At 37.7% G+C, this 18,422-nt stretch overlaps 4 protein-coding genes and 1 long non-coding RNA gene across 9 annotated transcripts; 3 read left to right on the forward strand and 2 right to left on the reverse strand.

Moving 5' to 3' along the window:
- The first annotated feature begins 298 nt into the window (after positions 1-298).
- LOC103447197 (farnesyl pyrophosphate synthase-like) lies at positions 299-4,601 on the forward strand. The gene is made up of 11 exons (XM_070807481.1): positions 299-616; positions 2,031-2,055; positions 2,138-2,253; positions 2,366-2,452; positions 2,545-2,750; positions 2,854-2,905; positions 3,343-3,438; positions 3,637-3,681; positions 3,775-3,864; positions 3,959-4,030; positions 4,199-4,601. Exons 1-11 carry the CDS (start codon positions 506-508, stop codon positions 4,325-4,327), a joined length of 1,029 nt encoding a protein of 342 aa, XP_070663582.1. The 5' UTR covers positions 299-505; the 3' UTR covers positions 4,328-4,601.
- Positions 4,602-5,547: 946 nt separating this feature from the next.
- Positions 5,548-6,850, forward strand: LOC139189669 (uncharacterized). Its single transcript, XR_011573509.1, has 2 exons — positions 5,548-5,808; positions 6,257-6,850. It is a non-coding gene; the product is annotated as an uncharacterized lncRNA (long non-coding RNA).
- Positions 6,851-7,427: 577 nt separating this feature from the next.
- LOC103447550 (putative fasciclin-like arabinogalactan protein 20) lies at positions 7,428-8,075 on the reverse strand. The gene has a single exon (XM_008386747.2). It carries the CDS (start codon positions 8,073-8,075, stop codon positions 7,428-7,430), a length of 648 nt encoding a protein of 215 aa, XP_008384969.2.
- Positions 8,076-9,228: 1,153 nt separating this feature from the next.
- LOC103447202 (protein FERTILITY RESTORER RF2, mitochondrial-like) lies at positions 9,229-11,422 on the forward strand. Of its 2 annotated transcripts, none has more exons than XM_008386384.4 (5): positions 9,229-9,473; positions 9,760-9,832; positions 10,072-10,256; positions 10,794-10,863; positions 11,088-11,422. In XM_008386384.4, the coding sequence occupies exons 2-5, from the start codon at positions 9,778-9,780 to the stop codon at positions 11,282-11,284; spliced, it is 507 nt and encodes a 168-aa protein (XP_008384606.2). In that variant the 5' UTR covers positions 9,229-9,473; positions 9,760-9,777; the 3' UTR covers positions 11,285-11,422. The 2 variants fall into 2 exon arrangements, with proteins under 2 accessions (XP_008384606.2, XP_008384607.2); XM_008386385.4 differs by having other exon boundaries at positions 9,263-9,473; positions 10,075-10,256.
- Positions 11,423-11,886: 464 nt separating this feature from the next.
- LOC103447203 (uncharacterized) lies at positions 11,887-17,454 on the reverse strand. 4 transcript variants are annotated; one of them, XM_029087978.2, is made up of 10 exons: positions 17,023-17,454; positions 16,139-16,520; positions 15,713-15,831; positions 14,813-15,492; positions 13,296-14,650; positions 13,056-13,135; positions 12,882-12,974; positions 12,726-12,799; positions 12,417-12,561; positions 11,887-12,141 (listed from the first exon to the last, which is right to left on the reverse strand). In XM_029087978.2, exons 4-10 carry the CDS (start codon positions 15,364-15,366, stop codon positions 12,058-12,060), a joined length of 2,385 nt encoding a protein of 794 aa, XP_028943811.1. In that variant the 5' UTR covers positions 15,367-15,492; positions 15,713-15,831; positions 16,139-16,520; positions 17,023-17,454; the 3' UTR covers positions 11,887-12,057. The 4 variants fall into 4 exon arrangements, with proteins under 4 accessions (XP_028943811.1, XP_008384608.2, XP_028943810.1 ...); XM_008386386.4 differs by having other exon boundaries at positions 16,428-16,520; positions 17,023-17,364; XM_029087977.2 differs by having other exon boundaries at positions 15,917-16,520; positions 17,023-17,320.
- Positions 17,455-18,422: the final 968 nt, after the last annotated feature.

Raw genomic sequence — 18,422 nt, forward strand, 5'->3', positions numbered from 1 at the left:
AAAATAAACTTATTATGATGAAGCCGCTATCTGATCTCTTTAACGTAAATAACAAATTTGTCTTTTTCTTTCTCTCAATTTCTTTTTTTGGTTAATTGGATACTTTTTCTGATATAAAAAAAGGGATGTGCTATTTACACACCTTTTTTTTATTTCTCACATATCCTTGTTAATTTATATTCATTGATCTTCTTCGATTCATCCGATCTGACGGCCGAAAGCTAAAAAAATATGGAAGAAGTAAAAATGATGTGTGAATATCACATCCCCGAAATGATAATTCCAAAGCCAACCAGACGTGAGTTGTTGCCAAACTCTCTCTTTAGAGTTCAAAGCTTGGGTGCTGCCATTTAAAGACAACTCCTTCTCCGGCTGGCATTTAAAGACCCAACTCCTCCTCCTCTTTCTTCCACTCTAGTTTTAAAAGCTCATACCTTCTCCTCCTCACCCCTCACCCCTCACCCCTCACCCTTCTCTCTCTAGTCTCTCTAAATCTGCAGAGAAAATGGGTGATTTGAGGTCTAAGTTCTTGGGCGTTTACTCTGTTTTGAAATCTGAGCTTCTCAATGATCCGGCCTTCGAATTCACGGACGTTTCTCGTCAATGGGTCGAACGGGTATTTCCATCTACCCCTTTAATCTGCTTGTAATTCATAAGTCAATGTGCATAGCAATGAAAGATTAAGTCTTTTTTCAATGATTTTTTAAAATATTTTGATTGTTGGTGTTACTGTTACACCAGTTGAGTTTTGTAAGATTTTCTGCTTTGAATTTTGGGAGGGGTGTGATCCTTCACTCTGTCGAAAGGAAGGTGTTGGAATCGAGGAAGATTTAATCTTGGCTGTAAATTTTTGATAGGATTGTTTGTTAAGGCTTAGATTGGTGAGATTCTGTTGAAATTTTGTAGTAGTATCGGTTCCGATCTGATTTGGTAGTCGTAATTGGCTCGAAAGCATTTGTTTTTCGTCGAAGTAAGACGACTTTGCTGTGCATGTTTGTTTTGCTTGGTATTCTACATGAACTGCCCAATCCTATAGTACCAGAGACATTCAATTACCATGATTTAGTTTTGATTGAAAGATTAGATTTATCGCATGATTTTGGGCTCGTCTGGAAGTGTTTTTGGTGAAAATATTTTTGGAACCAATTCTTAGTAGAAGTGCAAGTGAATCCTGGAAAAGAAGCATTTAATTGCTTTTAAAACCCATAAACATTTCGGCTAAAAGTGCTTTTAGTCATTTTAAAAGCACATAACCAGTGCTTCTTGCAGTTGCAGGAAGCACTTTAAGTGATTTTAGTTTTCAAATTTTTTTTCGTTAAAAGCGCTTTCAATCATTTTAAAAACACTTCCAAATTTGATTAAAAAAAAGCATTTCCAAACACAAAAATAGGAGAAAAGTTATACCAGTGATCTTCTGAGGTGAGAGGCTTGATGAATCAAGGCATTGCCTTTAGAAGAGCCAAAGATTAGAAAAATGACTAAAATATGATTAAGATGGAATACATACTTATCAGGAAATACGATTAGAGAGCTGCTATTTGCAATTGAGAAAAGTTATCCCGCACTCCTTGTTGTTTAGTGTAAAATAAAGGGAGGAGTGTAGAATGACGGTTTTGGAGTGCTAATGATAAGTTCCTATTAGTTAATGTGAATGTCAAATAACTGATGTGGAAGAGTATCTGATTTGATTTATCCATATATAAGGTGAAATTATAGTAGCAGTTAGTAAATCTAAAATACACTGATGTATAAGTATACGTGTGTGTGGATATGTGTATGTGTCTGGGTTAGTAGTTGTTCTTCTGCACCTAGACTATTGGGTTGAAGGCCAATTTATGTATAAACAAGTCTTGAGTTTGAGAAGGCCGTGAATTTGAAGAAAGTGTTTGACAGATTACGGAAATATAGTCTTTGTCTTTACAATGGCACAAGTTTATTCTCAATTTTACTATTGTTCTGAACACCTTAATTCCTATTTCATACTAATATTTCTATGTCCTAATTGAATCATTGTGCCCCGTTTGTTGCAGATGCTGGACTACACTGTGCCAGGAGGTATAGAAATGTCACGATTTCTAATTTTTATTTGACTTCTTTGTGATAGAACTTCTGCTCATAATGCTTTTGCTGTTTGCAGGAAAGTTGAATCGAGGTTTATCCGTTGTTGACAGCTTAAAATTACTCAAGGATGGAAAGGACCTAACGGATGATGAATTTTTTCATTCATCCGCACTTGGATGGTGTATTGAATGGGTAGGACAACACATAATGGCTCCTACTGTTTATCATACCTCCACACCTCTCGTCTGCATTGGTTACAAACTTACAACTGAATTCTGACCTTCATTTTTATTGAATTTTGCAGCTTCAAGCATATTTTCTTGTTCTTGATGATATCATGGATGGCTCTCATACACGTAGGGGTCAGCAGTGCTGGTTCAGACTACCAAAGGTTAGAGCCTCTAACACGACTGATGCTTTTCTTTGTGCCTTTCTCTTTTAAATTGCTATGAATATTCTAAATTTCATAATTGTTAATCCTAGATTGGCATGATTGCTGTGAATGATGGCATACTACTTCGCAACCATATCCCACGAGTTCTCAAAAAGCACTTTAGGGGAAAGCCCTACTATGTGGATCTGCTGGATTTATTTAATGAGGTGGAGTTTCAAACAGCTCATGGACAATTGATAGATTTAATTACCACTCATGAAGGAGAGAAAGATCTATCAAAGTACTCATTGTCGCTGTAAGTAAATATTATGACGGTTTCAAATTTATATGATTGATTTCCAATTAAATCTATTTCCTTTTCCCGTTTCTAATGCTCAAGTGGTTGTCTTTTCATGCAGTCACCGCCGCATTGTTCAGTACAAGACCGCTTATTACTCTTTTTACCTTCCAGTGAGTACAAATTTCTTTTACGCTTTCATAGCTCATGGTTCTCAGATTCATTTCATCTTTATAGTCAACCCCCCTCTAAAACGGTTAATTGTCAATTTTGCCTTAGAGAAGATTTCAACCATGGTGCCTAACGTAGGTAGAAAGTCTGCTTTCTAATTGGCATGTAATGTAAAGGCTGTTAGGTGTAGTCCTTTTCTGTGTGAATGAAACTGAAGATTTTGAAGATTTTTTGGTTTCTGATCATATATTTGAATAGCCGAAAACCTCTATAGAACGAAGTTTTTATTTGCTTGATTTCCTCCGTAAAAGAAGTTGGTTTAGATTCATGTGTTTCTATCTTCCTGAACACCCGAAACCATATAAAACAATTAACGTTCATCCCAGGATTTGATGAAATTTCTGACATAATTATGCTTATAACCAATCTATGCACTCAGGTAGCATGCGCGTTGCTAATGGCAGGCGAAGATCTTGAACGCCATGCTGATGTGAAGACTATTCTTATTGAAATGGGAACTTATTTTCAAGTACAGGTAATAGTTAATTTCACGTATAAATCCTCTATTATTTTATTGCTGATAAACTGTAGGATGACTAGGGAAAAAGAAATGGAGGATTGCCAAACCCACAGCTCCCCGACCAATTTATGACCACCATTTTTCTTTTTCTTCCTTCTATATAAGCCCCTTCTTTCTTATTTTAACTGAATGATATGCTGATGTATTTTGTAGGATGATTATTTGGATTGTTTTGGTGAGCCCGAAGTGATAGGAAAGGTATATTTTAAGCTATACTCATTTGGCTTTTGGTCATGCAATTCCCTACCATCGAAGCGTTATGAACCAAGTGTTTGTCATTTGAAATATTAGGTTGGGACTGATATTCAAGACTTCAAGTGCTCTTGGTTGGTTGTGAAAGCTTTAGAAATTGCTAGTGAGGAACAAAAGAAACTATTACACGTAAGCAAGTAAATCTATATTCTAATGTATTGTATACTAGTCCCGGTGTTATAGTTCTTGATTACATGTATTCATGTTTGTGTTATGTTACCAGGAGAATTATGGGAAAGATGACGAAACATGTATTGCAAAAGTAAAAGAACTATACAAAGTCCTTGATCTTGAGGTTATTCTCTCCATCTTCTTGTTCTACTTTACTTTACTTTTCTGGAACCGCATCTTGAAGCCTGGAAAACATATTGCATAACATCAAGGGATTATTTCTTGTGCCTTTTTTTCTGTATTTCGAACCAAAGGTTTTAACATTACCATTTTATTTCACTTGCGGTTTTAGGGTGTGTTTCTGGAGTATGAGAGCAGCAGTTACCAGAAACTTACAAAATTGATTGAATCTCATTCAAGTAAAGCAGTACAGGCAGTGCTGAAATCATTCTTGGCAAAGATATACAAGAGGCAGAAGTAAGCAAAGAAGGAAGCAGATACCGAATGCTTAGCAACGGCAATGTTACTGCCTCATTTTCTAATAATTGACTACGACAAGGGACAGTAGAAAAAGCAAAACACGTTTGTATCCCTTCTCTTCTGGTTTTCCTGCTTCGGATTTCCGGTGAAAAACTCCCCTGCTGAATCTGTTAGGCCAAACTATGTCAATTTTGGTGACTTTCATTAATTGTATTTTTATGTTGTAAGATTTCGGCTTTTTGGCCTTGGAGAAATTAGACTCATAAGTTGATTTATTTGCCGTTATCGGAAAAAAAAGGACTCAAAGATGCTGTGTTGTATTGTATTCAGAGGTCAATTTTGTTCCTTGTGACTCCATGCCACCCTGAAGCAAATGCCACTTACTTTGCAGCTCTTGTGCAGATTCCTGCCCGGCTTAGTATGCTAGTCTCTTACAGAAATGTTGCAGTAAAAGTAATTTCCTGCACTTGCATGACCGATGCATAGTGTGTGCACATAAGAAAGCGTTCTAGTTAACATAGAGATGTACATGCAGACATATATCCAGCACAACCAAATTATGATCAATAATTTGACATTCAGAACTTAATTTTCAGTTTCTTTGACAAACAATAGGATAATCAATAGTAAACTATGGGAGGGGAATTCAAACAGGAACCTCGAGTGCAAGGTCGAATGCTCTTAACCAATTGAACTACAATCCACTTGCAACGTAATTTTCAGTTTTATCTAGTAGCTTCGAGACTCGTTTATTTTTGTATACTCTCCTCTCTTTTTTATCTTTTTCTTATTAAAATTCAGAACTACTAACCATTTTGGTTAATTTTAGAATGGAAGGTGATTACCTATTTTATGAATTAACAAATATTGAGTTGTGAGGGCGAGCCTTGGCGGTATAGAAATATTATTTCTTTGTAACCGAAAGGTTACAGGATCGAGTCGTGAAGACGACAGTAAGACTGCATACTATAGAGTTTTCTCCTGACCCACTGCATACTATAGAGTTTTCTCCTGACCCTCATAAAGCGAAGAGTCTTGTTGGCTTGGGATCGCCCTGTATTTTTTTCAATAAATATTGAGTTGTACTATTGGCCAATGGTACTTCTGGCTTTGGAAAGCTGTTATTCTGTTCTTTTTTCTTGGCACAATAATTAGTTAAAAATAAAAAATATTTAGGGATGGAAAAAATGGAAATTAGTGGCTACAAACTTGTGATGAAGGAGACACCACAAACTTGCAACTCCAAAAAAAGAAGTGGTTGAAACTTGAAGCCCAAAAATTCAGCTATTTGTGACTGCTGTCAAATTTGTTCATATTTCAAATCAAGATTTTCTTCCATTTTGTTAAGGGGGTGGGTTGAAAGATAAATGTGGTAGCACCTCCTTTCACCATCTCACCCTTCTCTCCTTGCAAGAAGCCAGACAACATTTTTTCTGGCGATTGGGGAAGAACTTCTACCATTTCCCAAGTATTCTCCTGCAGGTTTACATATATACTTTTCTTGTCAAAATCTTCTGATTTCAAACGTTTTCTTTCGTTTATTCTATGTGTTTGTTTTTTCTAATCGATTTTGAATATTTGATAATGAGTTTAACACAATGCTTGCATCATTGCCATCCTCCGATCGCTTTATATATCTCAGCCATCGAATTGTTTGATGAATGACACTACGGAAAAAGTCATGAATCGGTATAATTTTGATGATCGTGTGTTAGTAAACACGCAGAAAGTCGAGAATCATCCCTAATCATTTCAGTATGCGTTCTATGTGAATAAACATGCCAGAAAAGTGTATGTATCGTTGGAAATCTAGTATCTTAAGAACCTTTTCTCTTTAAACATATCGTTGTTGGACTCAAAATCTCGAGTGCATGGGTGAATACATGTATAATAACGGTCGTTATTTTTCTTTTTGGTTGACGCTTGACAGAAAAATATGGCTGAAAAGGTGGAGCAAAATCCCCGAACCCCAAGGACGATCAAGTGCAAGGGTCAAAACCTAACCATACCAGAATTTACCATAGAGGATTTGAGGAAGCATAATCACATGCTTGGTTCACCAACATCACAAGGAGGTACTCCAAAATCAGCAAGGTGGAAGAACTGCCTCTGCTCCCCAACCACCCATGTTGGCTCATTCCGCTGCAGACACCACCGAACTTCAAGTTTCGGCTCGGGCCTCAGCCGTGTAGGGAGCTCCGTCGGCTCCAACCTCTCGGAGCTCGAGAACCGAAAAGTAGAGCCTAGTCCCCTTAATGACTCAGTCCCTGCTCAGTAACTTCTTCTGATCATATGGAAAAATGTTGAGTTGAGTGAATATTTGGCATGCATGCGTGTAGCTTCTTCAACATAAGAAAAATAATATATATAATATATACTGTCAACACCAAAACGAAGATCCTGATGAATTTTGGGTATCAAGAAAAGCCGAACTTACATGTGATGAGTGTTGTATAAATTTGTTAGTATCTATTGATTAGTATACATTATAAATTTAATTCAAACTGTTTTTGTTTATGCTAAAGCACGTATTGTTTCCTTTTATTTCGTAAAAGGATGTTGAGAGATGAGGATTCGGACTTCGGAATTTCGGATTAACCACAGAATAACCAGCATCAAGAAATCTTTAATCTATGAGGCCTAACATATTTCAGCCACAACTATTTCTGGGAAGGAGAAAAGAACTTACCTAATTGTGATTGAAAATTGATTCACCGATTAAACGTGTAATGTGGATTAATGTAGATGGACATTGGCGGTTCAGATTATATATGAACTTGAATTAGAAGTTTTAGAGGGATGAAACGGTTCTAGTATATATAAATCACGGTTTAGTACCCTTTACTGTTTGTTGATCGGCGCTCAAGAATATATCTTTGATTAAAATTTTGTATTCGATTCTATGAGTGCATATTTCTTATTCAGCAAATAAGAACAAAAAGAAAGAACCAGCAGAACATAAAAAAAGATTCATCAAAATTCAAACATAGTTAAAAAAAATTAATTGTGATTAAAAAAAAGTTAAAAAAATTTAATCAATTAACTTGATACATAACCAAGAACCTAAAGGAGAATAGTGAACATCATTCGTCTTCGAAGGCTTAGAATAAAAGAAACCAATTCTCTGTTGCTTTCTTGAGCCAAGATCCACCAGAACTAACAACATCTTTCGCAACCACGTCGAACTGTGGATACCTTAGGGTTTGGAAAGCCGGATCGAAGAAGTCCTCAACCCCATGAACGATCAGCCGTCCGTTGTTATAGAGATCCCACTCAGTGACTTTGACTAGGTTAAGAGAAGCATGTCCATGTGCGCCGGCGCCGCCCGGTAGGGAAGTAACAACGAGAGGATGACCCGGCAGAAGAGTGTCAACCTTGGAACCGTGACGAAAAGAGGCCTCCATGGAATCCTTGTCCATCTTGAATGGCACAGCATGGTACTTGAGGAGCGTCAATGGAGGCTGTGGGTACTTGGAGTTGAAGAAAGCCTTGTCTTGTGGGCAAAAGAGGGTAAGAGTGGCGTTAGGGTTTATAGCCTCAAGAATCCTGTCTAGGGTAAGTGACATGGCGTGATACCCTTTGTCAGAGAGTACGGCTGACACCATACCGCTGTTGGTCGGCTCCGATGGTTCATGTTGGTTTGTTTCTTCGTAGGGTTGGACAGCTTCAGCTTGCATTGTGTTGGTGACAAAAAGAGGTGAAACGAGGAGGAGAACAAGAAGAAAACGGAGTGCAAACTTGGGATCCATGGGAGAGGAGAGAGCTAGGTTAGTTTCAACAAGGGAGTTTGGTGAAAGAAAACATGAGGCGGAGCACGTATATATAGTACTGAGCCAGTTTCTTAATCCTACCCTAATTCTAATTGATTTCCAAATCGTTAAGGGATTCCTTTTTCTTTTTGGAGATATGTAATAAAGTTATAATTTGGCTCTCGGTGGTTTTCAATTTTTATGGTTCTCAAATTATGACGTCAACATGCAAACAAACTTAAAAAAAAAAAAAAAAAAAAAAAAAAACCAGCTGGTAACTTTACCACGACAGTCCACCATTCTTTGGGACGAAAAAACTCTCAAAAGCATTTAAACCTTATAGTCACCATCGTATAATTCACCAGAACTAGAAGTGAAACCCAAAACAATAACGTATGGAATCCGTGCAAAATGATAAAATCCATCAAGTTGAAGATGAACTCACCCTAACAATCCGTGCAAAACAACTTGACTAATCACTTGGAATCCACGTGTAATAAGAACCAAGTAGACATACGGATTTGAACAGCTTACATGTAACCCAATTATGCACACGTCATTTGACCGTCACCCACCTTCTTCTCTTCTCATCATAATTAATTAGAGTTATCAATGAACTCATGTTCAATACATAATACATTCGTGTAATTTATAATTATCAATATTATACCCTAAAAATTCGCATGTGAATTAGTAATACTCCGTTAAAGTGTTATGGTCACAAAACCACATCTCCTTTCTATCCTCGCCTCCTTTGAGGGTAGGTCGACTGCAGAGTTGTCATGGTCAAACTTTTAACCTACTCACAACGGCCTACGACATCAAGAAACTTGAAACCATTTTTTCGTAAATTAGAGTAATTTGAAATATCGTCTTATTTCTCTCTTCACCTCCTACAACATCAAAGAAACTCGAAACCAACTAGATTGAATTCGATTCGATTGCAAGATGAAATCTGAGAAGAAAAAAAAAAAGTTTTATTTTATGCTCCCCTAAACCTTAACCTCTTCATTGTTTTAATTGATTTTATTTTTATTTTTGGAATTTTGGGGTGGTAAGGAAATTAAATTTTGGGGGTGTATTGAAGTGGTCTTTTGTTTTGCAGGCCGGACAGAAGATATGGGTAAGGATTAGGCCCAGTCAAGCTGTCCAAGACGATAACAAAACTGAAGACAAAACGACACCGTTGGGCATTTAGGCCGTTATTTCGCCGCCCTCCATAGTTTCCATTGGCGTCCACACCAAAATCAACACCCAAACCTCCACCTCCACAAAACTTCAAAATTTCCTCCTCCAGTTTCGCAGTTGCAGACGATTTAGGGTTAGGGTTTTTGAAAGGGGTTTTCTGCTTCAGGCTTTTCTGCTGCTTCTGAGGTCCAAAGGAGGAGTCTTTATCGGGTATGGAGATTGGGTTCTGATAAATTTTACCTCAAAAAGTAATTAAATTTCGATTTCTTTTTTAATTTGTAGTTAATATTTTGAGCCAGAATTCATGAAAACAAACATAACCCATTATTTATTAGATATAAATGATCTGATTAATATTTGTTTACCATTTTCATTTTCATTTTCCCTTCAATTTAATCTTAATCAATAACTTGTAGCTTTAGCAGAAGTAGGGTTTGGCAAATTCCCAATCGTGTGCCGCTATGAATATTTATGTCCTAATTCTATGTTTTTTCAGGTGATCTTTGTCACCAAGATGCCAATGTTGACTGCTGCAAGTACAATCGTTAACTCGCCTGTATTGCCAGCAGGTACTTATGACATTCAATTCCTAAATTTCTGTGGTTTTGAAGGCTCACAGATTCTGTTATTTGATTTTCCTATCGATTTTGATTGCTCGTTTATGGGATTTTGTAACAAGAGTTTCTCTGTGAAGAACTTTTTTCCGTAACTCTGTTTGTCGGAATTTTCAGTTTGATGATATTTGTAGGGTTTTCTTTTGAGAATGGCATGTGATTGTTGTAATGTTTGGTTGTGTATGTGAGAACAGTAGGTCAATGCCGTGGACAATTTAAGCTTTCTAGCCGTGGACCGAAAAAGGTACATGTTGATGGAAAAATGGTGCATCTTAAGATGGGAGCGGTGGGGCTTGCACAGTTTCCACTCGAGAGAAGAAATCCAGTCATGGTTTCCTGTCGAACACAGTCTGCTTCTGTAATATGCGCTAGTGCTTTGGTTAGTTCGTTCTCTCATATCTATTATCATTTCTTACCTTGCCTTTACATAGGAATATAGTTTTGGTTTGTTGCATAATGGATTGCTATCCTATACTCTTCCGTAGCAATTAAAGATAACCGAAGCATTTATGGATCATGAATTCATTGATTTGAACCCCGAGAATGGTGACCCTGTAGGATAAGCCAATGCATTTTGTTCCTTTTCATATTGGTGATGCAAGCAAGATACGGGCATGGTTTTTTAAAATTCATTCACCTGAGTTGAGTTATTGGCTACAAATGTCTGGAATTAATCAGTTACCTGGTCCAGTTATTTGTACTACTTTTAAATTTTGCACTTAAGTTTGCATGACCTAAAATAAGCACCGAGAAATTGTTTTTGCATAGCTGTTTAAAACGTTATTCAAATTATGGAGTCTACGTTTTGTTCTTGCTTCTTATAGTTGTTCGTTTCTTCCTTCTGAATCGATCCTAACTTCCTCAGTCAAGGAACAAAAAGGAAAAGAAGTTTTGATTTTGCTCTTTTATTTTGCAGAATGCCAGATGCGGTGCAGAACAAACGCAGACTGTTACACGTGAGGCTCCAACAATTACACATCTTCCTGGTAAGGGCCGATATTTTGTATTAATCTCTTACTAGTGCTGCAGAAAAAATCGTTTTGAAACATTAGAGATGAGTGTTTGCGGAACATAAATGCTTCTTTCGCAGCCTTGGATTCAACAGTTATTTAGAATTCACATAGAAATGTGCGTGTACTTTGCAAGCCGTGTTTCTCTGCCTGAATTCCTGAAATGAAGTCATCTAACAGTTGATTGCGTGCAACTGCAGGCAAGGAGAAGTCTCCACTGCTTGATGATGGTGGGAGTGGCTTCCCTCCTCGTGACGATGGTGATGGTGGTGGCGGTGGAGGCGGCGGTGGAGGCAACTGGTCCGGAGGCTTTGCCTTTTTCGGCTTTCTACTTTTCCTAAGCTTCTTAAAGGATAAAGAAAGTGAGGGTTCATATAGAGAAAATAGGAGAAGGTGATGGAATTAGAGCGGACGTATTGTGAAGATTTTGCATTGTATTTTTTCTGCGCAAATGAATAATAATCAACTTTTATACTTCGAAAAAGATCTGTTTAATGTACGGTTGCCTAATATTTAGGCATCAACATTCAACACAGCTTTGTATTCGTTTTCATATTTCATGCACTGACCAACACGATCTAATAAACCTTTCGTTTTTAGTTTTTAGCTTGATCGATTCGCTAAATTTGGAGTCATCGACGATTTCTCCACGAGGGAGCAAGGCCTAGCAATTTCTTGCACAACCTATAAACTCAATACAAAACGACACGAAATAACAGATTTCAAATCATCTGTTAACAAGTCAGATTATTATCGAGTCACTCGTTAAGAACCCATTAACAAGTCAAATTGTTATTGGATCACCTGTTCAAACTCGATAAGATATCATTTGTCAATTGTATTGATATTAAGCATGACAATTTCTTACATGATCCACATGACCTGTTAACGAATCGGCTCGTTGTTAGGTTACATGTTAATAACCCGCTACAATAACAGTTTGACATTACACAACCTGTTAAAATAAAGGATATGACCCGAAAATGACACGAACACAACTAATACAACCCGTTTGTGGAAGTCTTATTTCCTTCCCAAACAATAAATTGGCAAAAATTTGTTATTGTATAGCAGAATGTATTCCTAATCCAACCCCTAGATTACAAAAAGCAATAACAAATCACTGTAATTAATCCTATCTATTTAAAAATCTCTCAAAAATTTGAAGACTCATTTTGTTGGTTTCGTCCATGTAGTTTCCGAGGTCACGGTATTTCCGTAGTAAACCTGCTTTGAAGATTCGTCCCAGTAGGCCTGCAGAAGTCGAAAAGAAGAAAATCAGCTTTTGAACAAGTAACTCCCTTCCGTCTAAGCCAGAGAAAAATAAGTGCTTCACATTAACGGATTAAACAATAAGCACATAACCAAGAAGGCGAGTAAGACTCTAGGTGTAAGTTCTTTCTTAGTGGGTTTCAACGCGACCAGGATCAACTTAAACAGAAATGTCGATAAGCAACAACCCTTGTTTAAAGCAGACATCAAAGCCTATTAAGGAATACAACTACTGATGTGCTCAGTAAGAGATTTACCTGCCATCCGGGTGGGAGACCGTTTGATTGTTCGGTCAGATCAGGGTGCTTGTTCCCATCAGTAGGAGCCTCAGATGCAGATGCTGCTGCAGTTTTTGCAGCTTCCCGGGCTAATTGAGCTTTTCTTCGCTTCACTTTCTCACGCCTGCAGGAAACAGAACTAGCACATCAGAAGAAAGTTGATGTAACATGAAACTCAGTGTCTAAAGACTTGGTGAAAGTGACCAAGTCATCCCAAAAATAAATGAATGTAAGTGCAAACTTAGAATTTACAGTGACATGTTAACATAATAATTTAGGTTACCCTACCAGTCGCCACCCAGACGCTGAAAATTAGCGTTATCTTTGGCCTCTCCGCTGGTAATTTGTTGTGCATACCATTCCTGCAACAATAGGAACGTAAGAAACCAGAATGAGCCAAAAGGCCCAAAACGCATTACTGTACAAATAAAGTCCAGCGCAAACCTCTATTCCCCTTTGTCGCTTCCACTCTAACAACTCATATGCATTTTCAGGTTCCTCCTCGTCTTCAAGCAACTCCTCTTTTGCTGCTTTCCACTGGTTAAATTGAAACAAAATTAGGGGATCGATAATTATACGACGCAAGTAGGGATATGAAAGAATTAGACAAAAACATACCTTGTCTACTAAACTAGACACTTTCTTATTAGACCTCAAGGAGGAAGCAGCTGCAATTGTCCGCTTTTTCGTCCTTGGAACTGAATAAGAGAAAAGGAAAGTAATGAGTACACTTATAATCATATGCGAGTCACTAAGACCTGTCATAGATTAAATCCATCATTCACGTGAAGTAGGATGACAAAGAAGAACGTCATGAAAAGAAAATTACCCAATTTAATTAGGTTTCAAAATCTTTACCTTTAGATTGAACCTTGGTAGCCACTGATGTAGCAGTAATAGATGCAGCGGTAGGGACTGAATTAGTTGATGGCACAGAAACAGTTGCAGGTGCTTGAATTGTGGATGTGGTAGAAGAAACCTTGATACATCCCCCACCATTCCCACTATCAACAGAAAAACACTTAATATTCACATTTGAAGCGCTACTGCCTGCTCCTGAATGGGAGTTGATGGATCCAGTCTGATCAGATGCCAGGTTTCCATAGCTTAGAGGAGCAGACTTGCTGTGAAACTGCAACGGCTCTACACTACCGACTACAGGAGCAGCAGGTACTATGCCATCTTGAAGCCCATAATATGTGACAGACTCAACAGGGTTAACCGCAACCTGAGCAGTATCCATGTAGGTGCTAGGAACTGCACCATAGTAAAGTGGTGCCGGGGGTATAACTACTTGCGATCCTTCAGGATGTCCAAAAAAATTAGTGTTAGAAGCTTCAGTGACGGTATGTCCATAATACCCAAAACTGGAAGCTGGATAGGAATAATTATATTGCTCTACATAAGGAGGTTGAGCTGTTTCATGGTAAGATGGATGAGGAGGATATGGGGGCTCAGGTGGTGGCTCATCAGGTGGGGGCGGAGGAATTTGTTCATTATCTGGTGGTGGTGGGGGAATCCATTCCTCATCAGGGGGAGGTGGAACAGTGAACGTATCCTCTGACACTAAAGATGTGTATATAGAAGGTGGACTAGGATGAATTGGCTGCTCTGGTGGAGCAAACTCCTTGGAATTCAATGCATATTCTATAGTTGTATCTCCTGCAGAGTTTGACTCTTCAACTTCCATGTCTACATCCATATCAACCTCTTCCCCAAAACAAATCTCATTTTTGGTAGTCGAGTCATCGGGAACTACCACCCCATTGACTTGTTCACTTTCGCTACTATTCGTATGTCTAGGAGGAGAGACAGATGCAGACACATGCTCAGAATTTGCACCAGAACTGTTAACATCTTGATCTTTAGAAACCATCGCTGATGTATCAACAATAGGAGCAAAATGACGATCGTTCAGAGTTCCAACTTGATCTACTTCAGTTTGATACCCCATGCTTTCCTGAAAATTGTTTTCTCCCTGGCAGAAAGATGGAGATGTTGTCTCAACTTGATTTGACCGTAGAGATTTAACAATCTTGGACGTTTCATCTTTAATAGCACTCTCTAGTTGTTTAAGTTGTCTTTCAGAGTGCATCCAAAATGGAAGCAGAGATGGACCATGAGATAAAAGAGACTTAATATCAAATAGCCTTATCTCAACTTCCATAGTGTACTTTGAGATCCATGTGAGACCTGGCAGTGGGTCCTTCGACCTGAAACATATAGACTAATTTATTAAACATCTAAAAGAAAAGAACAAAAACAAAGGGTAACATACAAATGAATCTAAATGAATAATCAAACAAATAAATTTAAGAAAACCGGATGCTTGTGTTGTGGGTGGGTTGGGGAAAGAAGGGCAAAACATGTCGTACCCTTGTAGTGACTTCAATCTTTCTAACAACACCTCACAATGTTTGATGAGACCAGAGGAGAGATCAATCGCTGATTCAGAATCTTCATTAGCCATTGTATCGTGAGTGGCTCCTTCATTGAATTCTAGATTCCATTTGTCCATTTGGGACCCATGCCCATGCGATTCTATTCCATGATGGATTATATTGGCGTCCCCTTCAACTGTGACAGAATTAGAGAAACCATCTAACTTCACATCAGAAGCGTTAGCCCCTTCTGTACCAACAGGAACATTATCTGTTGTTCCGGCAGTAGTAGGCGTTTCCTGGTCACCGAACTTTGTTTCCTGGGCTAAAACATCAGGGACTTCCCATGAAGTTTCGCCAGTTTCAGTATTCCAGTAATAATAGCTATTACTCTCTTCATGCATTACAATCTTCCAACCTGAACTAACATCTCCAATGACTTGTACACTAGAGGTTTCAGGAACAGAGATTTGTTCAATCAAATCAGATTCTGTAAGTAAATCACTAGAGATGATATCATCATTTTCTCTTTTATCACTGTCCTCCATGTTCTTGTCACAATCTTGCTGGGCAGAATTTGTACTACCTCCCTGTTTCTCAACCTTCTGAGAAGCAAGGTCTTCACTAGCATCAGAATCCAAATGCTGATGAGATTCACCAAGCGAACTCTTAACCTGAAAGAGGCACATCATTTAGCAGGTGGAGTAAACACAAAAAGACCGGTTTGTGAGGTGGACAGAATTTACTTTTAGTACCTAGCTTGAGCGTTACTGCTTACAGTGAAACCCAACTTAGTATGTCTTGACATCTAAACCCTAAACCCTAGAATAGTGTAAAGTACTGCTCACCACGCTTCTCAGAAATGGCAGAAAATAGAGAAATTTATTTAATTACCTCATCATTTTTGTCAGGCGAAGAATTTTCTACAGAAGCATTGCTATGATTTGAATCATCATCCAACTCGTCATCACTATATTGCCCAAGTAATAGCAGCGGATTTTGTGGTTTCTGACCTGCAGACATAATAATACTAGCATGTCAAACACCACCAAATCCATCAAATTATCTACTTACTAATCTTTTGATAGAGATATATACTTAGTAATCACCAACTTATCAGCACCCAAACAAACAAACAGCTGGAGTACTAATGTAGAACGGAAGTAAGAGCAACTAAGATTGAGGAGGAAAAAGTTGTCTAAGAATGCAATATGTAAATTTGAAATTAGAAGATTAGGATCTCTTCATTGCAGCCACCTGTTACACAAGGAAGAAAAACGTCAGCAAGTACAATGTAAAATAAAGCCAGGATATACGAACCGATAGAAAAAATTCCCAGCCGAACTCTCCAAAATGCTTTGCAGCTGCCAGAAAGGGCATAATGAATGGGAATGACTCATAATTTCACTGTGGCAGGGTCCGAGATGGTTTGACAACAAATGTTCTTAACATGACAACAGCCACCCTACAGTCTGAAAACAAAATCTCGGGGGGCGAATAACATAACATGTCTTGCACATATAGTATCCAAATTCCACCGATCTACATTATGTTGAGCACACATGTCCTCTCTACAAAGTCCTTTTTGAAGAAAACTGACGGAACCCACCTGAAGAAGATGGTGAATTGGGTAACCCAGCATGGCCTTTGGATTTAGTTTCGTCTCCATGTTCATCGTGTCCAGCAGAGCCACCCAAATCTCCTATAAAAGCAAAACAAAGCTCCTCAACATAACACCCCAAAATCCATACAAACTCCAAACAAACCATTTATATATTTACCCAATCCCGCAACACAAGATGTCATCTTTACTCAAAAATAACGTCGGTAACGATACTTAGAACCTGTTTGGGACTGCTAAGCACTTGCCTTTATAATAAAAATTTCAACATGGTTATAAGAAAAGCACTTCTAGCAAAAGCACTTATACTCATTACATAAGCAGAATATCGAAATTGTTGGTAATAAGAGACCTTCAATCCACCATTAATCTAAAGTAAACCTCTTTCCTGTCAAAATCTTTTCAGACAAGCTAATCAATACATAATTACTTTAAAAAATTCCTAAACAGGGTAATGGGTAGTCTCAATAATTCAAGAACAAATACACACACATACAAGCATGCATACATACATACATACATACATGCATACATACATGCATGCATACATACATACATATATATACACATAGAGAGAGATTACCAGAGGGTTCCGCGAAGAGATCGAGCTTGACTCTGCGACCAGCGCTGGTCTTAGCTGCAAGACGACGCTCTTTCCTCTTCCCCATCGATTACAACTCTCTGAGTGCTTCTCTTTTTCAATCAAATAGCCTATTAACACCTGCGACCGTCGTTCCGATTTCCGTCGGATTTTTCCCAAATTCCAAAAAAAATTGGATTTTGAAGTTTTCGATTTGAACAGACAAATTTCAGCTGGAATTTTTGAAGGATTTTGATTGCGTTGCGATTCGCTCTTTTTATTTAGGCCAAAAAAATTTCGCGATCGTTGTGGTGATACATACATTTAAATAGAACATGCGGCGAGAAAGTTATTAATTGTAATTTTGGGGTGAAATTCGTTATTCATCATAGTTCAAATTGAATTTTTTCTCATTCTTTTGTTATTTGTAGAGGTAAATTTGTTATTTTTGTTTTTATTGATTTTATCGGCCAATCATAAAGCGTCATATGAACATAAATTTTTTTTATTTTTAAAACTTTTAGCACTACAATAAAATAAATAAATAAACAATAAAATTACAAGATTCATATTATCAGACTTTTTCATTTCAAGAGAGTCAAGAGTTCAAATTCAAGATTTAAAAAATCACAAAATACCCAACTGCGTTTAAGTTAGAATATAAATTATTATACAAACATTGAATTTAGTTTCATTTTAAGACAAATAGTGGTGGACGGGATGACTAGGGTTATGTGGGAGAGAGGGGAATAGGTGGTAGGTGGTTGTTGTGGCTGCGGCTGCGGCTGGCAATGATAGGGATTGGGAAGAGATTAATTATTTTTATTTTTTCCTTATATTTTTGTTGATTATAAAAAAATGCAATTTCCAAAAAGAAAAGAAAAAAAAGAATGAAATAACCTTTTTACCCCTGAATGTGGATGAGATTTTGACAGAGATTTTGATGCACAAAACAGGAGGTTCTAGGAACAACGTAAATCCAACCGTGGATCTGCAAGTAATGTACATAACACAAGATGTATCGTGGTTCACCTCAAGGTTTGGGTTATGTCCACACTGATTATGTATTTATGTGAGAGGTGAGGGGAGAGAACCTCTGAATATCAGAAGGGATGTGAGAGGGGTGAGAAGGCTTAGGAAATGACCTCCCCTAATTGTAAGGGTGAGGAGTCCTTTTATAGAATAAGGACTCATCACTTATTACATATTTACCCCTTTCTTTATCACATAATTACATTTAAGTCCCTCGAGTATTTATATGAGATCTAAATACGAGGCTCTAAATATGGTATAAACAAGGGAATTTTAACGAAAAGCACCCGGTACTGTTCACTTTAACGAAAAACCACATTTTTACACTAAAAAGTCAATCCTGGTACTATTCACTTTACCCTTTATTTTGT

This window comes from Malus domestica, chromosome 11, assembly GCF_042453785.1.
Source record: "Malus domestica chromosome 11, GDT2T_hap1".
Taxonomy (NCBI): Eukaryota; Viridiplantae; Streptophyta; class Magnoliopsida; order Rosales; family Rosaceae; genus Malus; species Malus domestica.